Consider the following 12346-nt stretch of genomic DNA (forward strand, 5'->3'; position numbering starts at 1 on the left):
TGATGCTTTGCAAATCCAGCTCACAATTCTGAGGTTGAGGGTTCGAATCCCATCTCTAGCCTTTCTGTGTTGCCGTGCTTGCCTGGCATCTCAGATTCCAAAAACATGCTTCTTAGGTTAACTGAAGAGTCGAAATGGTCTTTTCATGTGAATTAAAGCTGTGCGATACTTGAGATTTTGGTATCAATCGATACCAAGTAAATACTGGTGGCAGTGCAAGTATTTTTAGCTAACTAACTCTAACTCAAACTCTAACTCTAACTCAATAAATGTAAATGATAAATACTACCGCTCTGGTATAATACTGATACTCACGTTGCTATCAATTCTATCGATACTTGGAATCGATACTTGGAGTGATCTTCACAGCCCTTATGTGAATGGTTGTTACCGATATGTGTTTGCGATAGTCTATAGCTCACCCATGGCCCTAATTTGAATAAACAGCCTAGAAAATTGATAGATGTTAGGGTTTTACACAAAAAATGTGATTTGTTAAAAATGAATTTGGGCTTATTATTGTGTTTTGTTATTATGACATTTATTAGATTCAAAGTTAACTCTTGTGTGCAGTCCGCTCAGTCCACTGTTTTGTTGGATGTCGTTATCTTATTTCTGTTAAAGGGGAAGTGAACCTTAAAGGGATACTTCACTTGTTTAGCCCATGACAGCAATAAAAAGTGAATATTTTGTGTCTAATTAATTTGATACTTTCATTGTTTTTCACGTACAATTAGTACCTTTAAAAACTAATTTTGCAACTTGCTGTCGACTGAAAATGACATCACAAGGGCTCAGGTAATCAATCACAACTCAGCTGTTTTCTAGGTTTGGTCATGTGACATTCACAAGCTGAGCTGTGACTGGTTACCTGAGCCCTTGTGATGTCATTTTCAGTCGACAGCAAGTTGCAAAATGTGTTTTTAAAGGTACTAATTGTACGTGAAAAAATAATGAAAATATCAAATTATAGACAAAATATTAATGTTTGACTGCCAAAAATGGCTAAAAAAGTAAAGTATCCCTTTAAATATTTCTTGACATCAATGTGACCTCATTAGTCTAAACATGATATTCTGATTAATATTGCATTTGTGGAATATGATTTAATGAAGCAAAATCCAGCCATGTTTAACCATCTTAGGGGGCGGCCATTTTGTCACTTGCTGTCGACTGAAGATGACATCACAGTTGCTCAGGCAACGACCAATCACAGCTCACCTGTTTTCTGAAGCTGAGCCGTGATTGGTTGTTACCTGAGACCTGAACAACTGTGATGTCATCTTAACTCGACAGCAAGTGGCAAAATGGCCGCTTTCTGATATTGATTAAAAAAAACTGTTGGGTTTTGCTGCTTAATTCACTAACCAGAATACTATATTTAGTCTAGTGTGGCTGCATAAAACATATTATTGTCAAGAATTTTTGGGTGGCTTGACTCCCCTTTAATGAAAGTTCTTTGTGAGCTGTTTTGCTTTTCTGGAATAAACAATGAGACGTAGTCAGTATTTTAGTTCACACTGTTATTTCTCTGAATAATAACCACTAGCAAAATTTTCACCTTGATGCTCTGCTCTGCTTCCAGAGGAATTCCGAAGCTTTGTTGGGAAGCTGCCAACGCATTACGCTGTAAACACATCTGTTGTGGAACACTTATGGAGGACAGATGCCAGCCTGCTCCAGCGCTACAGGCAACTGGAGACCGGCAGCCAGCAGCTCTTCACCAAAGCTCGCCGCACCGTCAACAAGCTCTTCAGCCTCAGCAAGAGGTGCCGTAAACAGCCCAAAATCATCCTGCAGAGGCCGAGGTGAGATGCAAAATAGATACAAGTGGAATTTTTTAACCAGCTAAGGTGTATGATGGCTGTTTTTACACAATGAAGTGTTTTTTTTGTGTTTTTTTTTGTTTCATTGCATTTTTGAAAGGCTTAATAGTTTGTCACAACCATCCATAGTAATCTGCAGTAATTACAGGATCACTGTAAATGTACAGGTGAGACTAAGGCTGCTCAATTATGAAGATAATATTGATCACAATTAATTTGGTAGTAATTTAAATCACGATTAGGACAATCATTTGGTTTTTGGTACAAAACAAGAAAAACATGTAAAAAATAAATAAATAAATATATATACATACACACATATATATATATATATATATATATATATATATATATATATATATATATATATATATATATATATATATATATATATATATATTAAGACAAATACATTTCTTTGAAACACAATAGTTATGCAAATCTATAAATTTAAACAACTCAAAATTAATATTCATAATCTTTTATTTTTGTTTACACTTATGCCGATATTATAATTGTGAAGTGCAATAATTGAAATTGTAATTGAATTAATTGCACAACCCTACCAGACACCACATATACAGTACTTCTTTTAGGAATATACACCTGCATCCAATTTGTGGTCAAAAAGTAGTCGGCAAATTGTCAATGTTTGAAAGCATTCCCGTGATTTACATTAGGTGTTTATTTGTCATACTGTTTACAATGTCAAGTGATATTTCATTCCATAATGAACTAGCTCTATCAAGCACAGTTTTTGTTGTTGATACTTCTAGGAAGAGCCTGTATAATACCTCGATTATTATTTTGGTTATGGAGAGTTTGATTTCTCAGGAACTCAGGTCTGAGTGTTTGCAGTGTATTCCTGCAAATTTGACCTTGCTTAAAACAAGCCTCTTTCCTACATTAAGCCAAGCTAATACTTGATAGACTTTACTGCAGAAGGCATGGCTCTTCCTTTTATGCCATGCCAAAAATGGTCAGTTATAAGCACATTTGCCAGAGGTCACATTGACACCTTCGGGCAGCTTTAAAGTAGCTGACCATCTCACTCCCCCATTCGCCCAGCTTATGACATCACTGCCACTGTTGCAGTCTTGATGGAGCAGTGGCCATTCCACACTCACACAGTAATTTCTGTAGAGTCAATTTTACTCTAAACAGAGTAAAATTTACACTTGGAAGAGAGTTAATTATTCAATTAATTAATTTATTAATTAATTTTAAAAAAAATCACTAAAGGGTTGAGGTACAACTTCAGGTTGGGAGACAGCCAATCTACTCACTGAGCCACGCAGCTCCTACAGTGTGTTAGTATATCGCTCGTGTCAGCTGGAATCTTCATTAACTCCAAGTGGCCAAAAACATTGTTCTTCTTAATATAAGCAAAGAGTAGGAGCGGCATGGCTCAGTTGGTAGCGTGGCAGTCTCCCAAGATAAAGGTCGTGAGTTTAGTCAAATTTAGTCAAAATCTCTTCTTGCAAAATGTGTTCAGAATTTCTGAGTGAGAAAATCTGTTTTGTTTTGTGTTTTTTTTCATGGAAAAGGCAAATTCTCTCATACACACTAAAAATACTTTGAGTAAAATTTACTCCAGCCTGTTTTCATGTCTCCATCTGCCAACACAGGTGATTCAAATGATCAGCTAATCAATATGCTCTGCATGACACCTGATAACGATCCTCACCTGTGTTGGCTGAGGGAGACAGGCTGGATAGGGGTTCTCGAGGACAGGGGTTGAGAGACACCGAAATAGAGTAAAATTTACTCTAAATTTTGGACCATCCAAAGTTGCATGGCATTACCCATAAACAAATCCGTTTGAAAATTAGTCCTCATCAGCTCACTGCAAACATTTCTCCTTGGAGGCTCCTACATTGAGAGTTTCCCGGGACTCCAGAGACAGCAAAAGCTTCAAATATGTGCTTGCTGCTCATCAGTGACTTCTTCACAGCTGCTCACAGTTTAACATCTTAATATGGTGTATGAGCCTGACAAAAACTTGCCTTGATTTGCAGTTTGCTTTTTAATCACAATTTGTTAAACAATTCAGTGTTTTTGTTTTTGTTTTTGTAATCTGGATTTTCGTTCCTTTTGTAATCAGCAGTTCTTCTGTTTCCATATTACGCATGTTCCAAACTGTGACTTTCTTTATGTGGGACAACAGCCTTAAGTTATTTTTCCTTTAATCAGACTCATCTGGGAAAATAATTAGAAATTTTGTCTGAGATTTATATCCTTGAGCAAAACACAGGGGAAACAAACACACAAAAACTAAAACCCAATTGTTTTTTTAACATAAATCCTGTATGCGTTAGGAACTGTAAGAACGGCACTAACATGGAATGGACCTAGTCTTCCTGCCAATATGTAACGTTTGAAGGTATTATCAGAGCTTGAACAGACCGAGGTGACAGTTGTGTAAATGGTAAAAGCCGGAATAGCGGGACAGTGTGCGAAGTTTCACGTAATTTCTCCCACACTGTTGTATCTGAAGAAATTGACATACTTCACACCAGATGCTGGTTCGAACGTCATTCATTACACATCTAATTTCCTGATTGGGCGAAGCTGTGTCCCTGTGAAAAGGCAATATCCTGTCTTTATTAGGTTCAAACCAACAGGGGTGAGAACAAAAAAAAAAAAAAAAAAAAACGGTGTAGAAGAGACTCGGAAACTCTCCAACCAGCAGTTTTCTTAAATAGTTAGCAAAGGCAAACTTTCAATCTCATGGCTCACTCTTGCCCTTCTGACAATAATATTCAGATTCAGTTTAATTTATTGATCCCTAAAAGGGCAATTGACCTTACCGTAAATCACGCCCACATGACCTAGTAAACCAATCAAAACACAAGATGTCATGCCTGCGACGGCACATGCGTTGTGCTGCGTACAAACAAAAGCAATCCCGCTCCCATTGTGTTGTTGTCCAAAGTCAAGAAAAAATCAATAAAATTATTAAACGCTGTAGTCACGGCTTGTGGAAGAGTCATACCCGTTATCCCGATCGAATAACCGGCGTCCTGCTGTAGTCACGGCTTGTGTAACACTGTCCGGTTTATTCCCTTCCTTAAACCCTCAAACTACTACGAAAAATGTCTGCACTGGATTAAACTTCGTGGAAGACCACACACACGACTAGTCGAATCCCTCCAAATTAACCATAAACTACTACGTCTGCATGAAGGTAATGTTCAACCTTGTTGTTTTTAGCCAAAGGCTAACAATAGCTCCAGGTAGCTAACTGTCCACATGTTTGTTGACTTACTTTTTACTATAAATGCCAACAGAACAAACTTTGTACACACGATCAGTTGAATCCCTCCAAAATGACCAGAAACCACTACGTCTGCGCTAAGGTAATGTCCTCCATTGTTGTTTTTAGCCCAAGGCTAACGATAGCTCCGGGTAGCTAACTGTCCACACGTTTGTTGATTTACTATTTACTATAAATGCCAATAGAACATTGAAATTATGAGGTAATATACATTCATTCTTACCCTGCTTGACAGGAATAATGTCCAAAATCTTCGGTTTTGCCTACAATCGGTCGAAGTGAGTGAGGCGACTCTTGTCTTTTCCTGACTTCTTCAGCACCTGACAGTGACGTGTATTTCCTTTGTTTTGGGGCAAAATTGCATGGTGAGGGAGTGAAGATACCCTTCACGAAATAATTTAAAGCCCCCTTTGCTTGCTTCAAAGAGAAATATCGGCGTCCTGAAAATACCTGACCGAGAAATCACAAGGAAGATCTGACAACTTTGCCATTAGCCGCATGCTGTTTCGCTAACCTTGCGTGCCACGGTAAGGTCAATTCCTCCAATCACTATCTGTCTAAGAAACATGAAATCAACAATAAAAAACAGAGGGAGGCAGAACAGAAAGTCTGGCGTGTCACCTTTCACCTTTTTCTTATAAGAAAAAAAAAATAGGGAAGGAGGGAGGGTAAAAACAAGGCTCAAACTCTACACCTTTAAAGCCTGGTTCACACATAGAGAGAGTCCGGCTCTTTTTGTCCCGATATTGCCCCTTCCCGACCAAGGACGTCAAACGCCAGACAATCTTTTGTCTTATACGTTTATCTTATAAGATTATCTTTACATGCGAGATGTGTTAAGAGTGGATTTGTCCCGATAATTGGGTCCGAAACCAGTCGGGGCCGACAATCTTAAATAATGAACATGTTCAATATTTACGACAAAAATCTTAACGTCGGCGGGGACGCCGAGGTGCGCCTGCGACTGTAACGTCAAACGGAATGTAGCCAATCAAGAAACGTCCTAACTGAAAAAGACGGAAGTGTGTGTATACAAAAACAACAAGCATATCAGAAAGCATGTCCGACCAGAAGCACAAAGCCCGGTGGACCTCTACCATGTAGGACCAGCTCGTGGGAGAAGTAGTCCGCAAACCACCATCATTACTTCCAGTTCGTCGCGTTTGTTGTTTTCAGTTGTGTTTTTGCCCTTCCGGTTTTGATTAGATCACATATAATCACGCGAGAGGTCTCTCACGGAGGACTGGAATCTTGACCAGTGTTAAGATGATAATCTTTATGTTTGTGAGGGAGCTGTGATGAGATTATCTGCGCACCTTACACACAATACGACCAAAGCTGTTGTTATGCCCGATTTTTTTATCTTTATGTGTGGCATCTGACAAAGATAAAAAATCTTTTAAGATTTGAAAAATCTGGCTTAATGGGGACACAGTAAGTAACCTGGAAAAAAAAAAAACTCTGCCCATACAGCAAAATCATAGACATCACAACAGAATTCTAATACTTGATGTATTTCAATTGTGTTTCAATTCCCAGTTCCTCCCCATATTTTGTCAAAGTAACCCAAAACCAGATACTAATGGCGACAGTTACAGTTGAAGCTGCGACAAGAGTGTGTAAATGAGCCATATACTTTATTTCCATGCCAGCCAGCATTCACCATTACTGTGTGAGCAAGTCTACACTGTAAAAGCACTCAGAGTACTTTCAAGTTAGAAAGGTGCTCTATAAATGCGGCCCATTTACTGTTTACCATTTTTCAAGAATTTCAGCTGCGGCTGTGTTATTGCTATCCATTACTGCTCGGTCTCGTCTTTTTTTTCCTGCTACAGCTGCTGTTTCAGCATTGATCTCAGCCGGGTGCTCGACTTTAAAAGCCTATCACGGCCACTGTGGTCATGACTGCAGTCTGTTGGTTGCTACTTCTACGAGGGAAATTAATGAAATTGCGCAACCCGCCATCTTACTAGTCAAATTTAGACACTGCCTCTCAGTCTGAAATCCAATTATACTTGTTTATTACACACTCGCTGCTTGTAAAATAAAATAAAGACAATATTGGTTTTGGGTCAGTGGGTACATCTGTTTCTTTTATTGTTTGCGTCCCAGTGAAACATTTATTTTATGGGTTTATTAAATTTTCCATGTGTTTACAAGTCATATTGTAAATGTAAAATCCAATAGATTTTTTTTATGTGAACCATGTATCCTATAGTAATACATAACAAGCAGTTATTAGAAAAGCGCATTAAGCGTATCCGTGTGTGTGCCTATCTGTTCTTTCTCTCATTCAATCTTTGAAAACGTGTTTTTATTTGTAAAATGCTAAATAGTATGTTAACTGTGTGATTCAAATCAGATTAAAATGAAATACGCGCCCATTACCCTTCTATTGTGCACACAATAGAAAACCTTGACAAGTGGCCCTTGTAATTTAGAGGCATTGAAATGTCTGAATGGTTCTCGTGTACCAAAATGCATTTCAAAAGAAAAATCCTCCATGTTAAACTAATTGATTTTTTTAAAAGGCAAAGACATTAAAGAGGAAGTCAACCTTCAACATTTCTTGACAATAATGTTATACGTGACCTCACTTGTCTAAGCATGACATTCTGATTAATATTACATTTATGGAATATGAGTTATGTAGCAAAATCCAGTCATTTTTGTTCATCTCAGGGGCGGCCATTTTGCCACTTGCTGTCGACTGAAGATGACATCACAGTTGCTCACCAATCACAGCTCGCCTGTTTTCTGAAGCTAGGCTGTGATTGGTAGTTACCTGCGCAACTGTGATGACATTTTAACGCGACATAAAGTTGTAAAATGGCCGTCTTCTGATATTGATAAAAAAAATTAAAAAAACTGCGGTATTTTGCTGCTTAACTAATTCTCCATCCACCCATCCATCCATCCATTTTATTAACCGTTTATTCCTCACAAGGGTCAGGGGGTGCTGGAGCCTATCCCAGATGGCTTCAGGCAGTAGGCGGGGTACACCCTGAACCGGTTGCTAGCCAATCGCAGGGCACATGGAGACGAACGACCATCCACAGTCATAATCACACCTAGGGATAATTCAGAGCGGTCAATTAACCTGTCATGCATGTCTTTGGAATGTGGGACGAGATCGGAGCACCCGGAGTAAACCCACACAGGCACGGGGAGAACATGAATCATATTCCACTAATACAATATTAACCAAAATACCGTATTTAGACTAGTCGTTAGCCACAAAACGGGGAGAATCTAGCACATTTTCTCAAATCAAACAATTAAAAGATGTGATTCTGTCCTAGGTCTCTGCACTTCTGGTTGAGCTACACCCTCTCCATCTTGTACTGCAGTGAGAACAACCAAGTGGGTGTCTACAATGTTGAGAGTCGCCGATGTTCCTGCCCGTATAGTCATCCGCCTTGCCAAGGTCTCGTCCCGTGCTCCATGGGTGACGGACCTCGCTGTTCATCTTGCTCCAGTGAGAACCGTACGCGATGCGCCAGCTGCAATCCTGGCTTCACCCTGAACCAGGGAGCCTGCAGGCACGCCGTGCCCGACCCTACGGACCCTTACCTGGGTTTGGAAAGCGATCAAGACTTGCACGACATGGAGCTTCGCTACCTTCTCCAGAGACGCGACCCACGCATCACTCTGCATGCGGTTTTCGTAAGCAACGACGTGCGAATAAACACTTGGTTTGACCCGTCGTGGAGGAAACGAATGCTGCTGACCCTGAAGAGCAACCGGGTTAAATCCAATCGAGTTCACATGCTCCTCGGACTCGCCTTGCAGTTTTGCCTCACCAGGAACAGCACCCTTGAGCCAGCGTTTTCGCTCTTCGTGAACCCTTTCGGAGGCAGCCATTCCGAGAGCTGGACGATGCCTATAGGCCAACACGGCTATCCCGACTGGGAACGGACCAAATTGGACATCCCCTTGGACTGCTATAACTGGACGTTGTCTCTCGGAAACAGATGGAAGAGCTTTTTTGAGACGGTGCATTTTTACTTGAGAAGCCGCATGAAGGACGGCATGTCAATGGGATCCAAGAACACTTCGGTGGACGATGAGCCTCCGGAGGCGACAGATCCGCCCAACAGCATCGGTTATATGAAAGTGAACAGCATGCAGCTGTTTGGATATAGCATACATTTTGACCCTGAGGCAATCCAGGACTTGATTCTGCAGATCGACTACCCGTACACTCAGGGATCACAGGACTCGGCTCTGTTGCAGCTGGTGGAGCTGCGCTACAGGGTCAACCGGCTCTCGCCTCCAGGGGCCCCCCACGTGGATCTTTTTGCCTGCCTGCTCCGCCACAGACTGAAACTGTCCAGCGCGGACGTGACCAGGATTCTCACTGCCCTGCAGGCTTTCAGTGCCAGACAACCGAGCCACGTGGAGTACGAGGCGACCAAACTATGTAGCTAATGGCTCCCGTGTTATGTTTTCTATTTTCTTGCCACATACAGTCCAGGCTTGCAACCTCTCTCAGCAGGATCCATTTGTCGTCAAGTGAATGGTACATTGTTCAAGGCTTTGTTGTACATAAGCTATGTGCAATTAAAATCTATGATAATGTCAATGTAGTTTTATGAATAAAAGATGTTTAAATCTTCGCTTTCAATTATATGCTTCTCATTGGTATTATATGGCTCAATCAATTCCATGCACAACATGTGGGAGGGATTCAATCCATTTCGATTGACAGCCAAGTCACAAAAACGTAATTTGGTGTTTGAACACTTTACAACAACTTAATGTTTCTTGCTGAAAGCTTCCCCTACAGTCGTGAAGTAAAGTAAAAATCAAGTGTTGTATTTGTTGACAAAATGACCATGGCAGGCAAAAACATGCAAAATCCAACATCATACTTAAAATAAACACTGCATCATCATTTCATCTTATTTCATTCATTAAACATGAAAGGCAATTGGACATAAACACAAATCAAAGGAAAGGAGGAAAAATTAAAGAAAACTTAAATATGGTTCGAAATAAAAACTGCAGCAAATATTTCTCATTACAGACATCATAAAAAGATTATTTTTTGCCAGCCAGCAAGAAGCCTCATTCAATTTCACTAAAAAGCAAGCATAAAAAAAAAATCTCTGTTCTCTCACTTCTGACTTGTTCTCTGAGTTTCTTCTTCTTTGTGGTGAACTTGTGCACATATTGATACAATATGAGGGCTGCCCGAGATGGTTCACCGTTACTGTAGACCACTAAGCAAGGTGATCCGTAGTTGCCATGGCAATGACAAAGATACTGTTCTTTCTGTTAGACGCTAGTGTATCGTTAAAATTCTTGTGTTGCTGATTAACTGAATTTAAATCACGGCACAAGACTGTCTTATAAAAAAAAGTACACACAAAAAACATGTTTGTGGATAATTTTTGGGGGGAATTTAATCGAAAGAAGTTATGACCATTTTTAATGCAACATTACAGCATATGAACATTCAAGCACTGTTAATAGCTTCCCCATTGGAAAGCTGCAGATGTGTGCGCTGATGTTGTTGTTTTTAAATCCCATCTGGAGCCTCAAAACACAAGGTCTCCATTCTCCTTTTAGGGGGTAGCCTTGGCATAGATTACTAAGTATATCGTTGGAGAGGGGGTGGAGGGGTGGGGGTTGTAAACAGCCCTCCTCTGATCCTCTGCCGTCCCTGACTGCCATTCACACTTACTGTGATAGATGAGCTTGGTAGGCAGTGAGACATGACCGGCATCAAACAGCAGTAAGTTAGCTATCAGCGACGAGGATAGTACCCTCGGATAGCAGGAGGGACAAGAGTGACCAAAAGAAAAATTAGCTTCAATTCCCCAGGAACTGTCAGTACACGAGCCGGCGGCATACAGCCCGGCTTTGATTCAGATCTTTGCATCTAAAGACAAAGATGAAGCTTCATCAACATTCCCCCAACATGCTTCTCCACAGATTAAAGCTCTTGTGGTATTACTCACATAGAATACAAAGAGGTTTGTATGTATTTTGATATGAGAGATGCGATGTTGAGTACGCTCGACTGATAAAAAGAGCAGTTAATGTACTGACTTCAGAAGAGATGCGGTTGAGCTACACCTTGTCCTGAAACATTGATATGTATTGACCGCTTTTATGAAAGTTGATTTCCCCCCCAGGCTATAAACACTAAAATTGGCTAACGGGGGTCATGATTTCGAAACGGTATTTTTTGGAATTCTACTCGAAAAATGTGGTGGAAGTCGAATAACTTGGCAAAACATGACTTCCTTGAAGAGACAATTTTAGTTGACTACAGGCAATAATTGCTATTTCAAACACCAATCATCCATCCATTTTCTTTGCCACTTGTATCTTTGTATCGTTGGTGAGCTGGACTCCATCAGAACTGACAAATCACAGGGCACATAAGGACAAGTATTCACACTCACACCTAAGGCCAATTGACCTTACTGTGGCACGGCCCTCCACGCCCACATTGTGCAGACAAGCAGTTAGCTCCGACATTGTTCGGGTAAGATTAGCGAAACTGCATGCGCTCTATGGCAAAGTTATCAGCTCTTCCTTGTGATTTCTCGGTCAGGTATTTTCAGGACGCCGATATTTCTCTTCGAAGCAAGCAAAGGGGGCTTTAAATTTTTTAGTGAAGGGTATTTTCACTCCCTCACCATGCAATTTTGCCCAAAAACAAAAGGCAATACGCATCGCTGTCTGATGCTGGAAATGTAAGGAAAAGACCGAGTCGCCTCACTCACTTCGACCGATTGTCGGCAAAACCGAAGATTTTGGACATTATTCCTGCCAAGCAAGGTAAGAATGAATTTATATTACCTCATAGTTTCAATGTTTTGTTAGCATTTATAGTAAATAGTAAGTCAACAAACGTGTAGAAGGTTAGCTACCCGGAGCTATCGTTCGCCTTTGGCTAAAAACAACTATTATGAATACCTTACAGACAGCATTAACTAAACTAAATATACTAGTCAAAACATCAATGGAAAACATTACCTTAATGCAGTCGTAGTCGTTCCCGCTCATTCTGGAGGGATTCAACTGGTCGTGTGTGCAAAGTTTGTTCTGTTGGCATTTATAGTAAATAGTAAGTCAACAAACGTGGACGGTTAGCTATCCGGAGCTATCGTTCGCCTTTGGCTAAAAACAACTATTATGAATACCTTACAGACAGCATTAACTAAACTAAATATACTAAATATATTTGGATAAATTCACGTGCATTCATCCATGAATGGCGGCCACT

At 40.3% G+C, this 12346-nt stretch overlaps 1 protein-coding gene across 2 annotated transcripts in view; it reads left to right on the forward strand.

Moving 5' to 3' along the window:
- Positions 1-9730, forward strand: part of LOC144018603 (BMP/retinoic acid-inducible neural-specific protein 3-like) — a 38501-nt gene extending 28771 nt beyond the window's left edge. For both annotated transcript variants that reach the window (XM_077520954.1, XM_077520945.1), the window contains exons 7-8: positions 1586-1808; positions 8406-9730. In XM_077520954.1, coding sequence (XP_077377080.1) covers positions 1586-1808; positions 8406-9534 — 1352 coding nt within the window. In that variant the 3' untranslated portion in view covers positions 9535-9730. The remainder of the gene's footprint in view (positions 1-1585; positions 1809-8405) is intronic.
- The last annotated feature ends 2616 nt before the right edge of the window (positions 9731-12346 follow it).

The sequence above is a fragment of the Festucalex cinctus genome, chromosome 1 (genome assembly GCF_051991245.1).
Source record: "Festucalex cinctus isolate MCC-2025b chromosome 1, RoL_Fcin_1.0, whole genome shotgun sequence".
Taxonomy (NCBI): domain Eukaryota; kingdom Metazoa; phylum Chordata; class Actinopteri; order Syngnathiformes; family Syngnathidae; genus Festucalex; species Festucalex cinctus.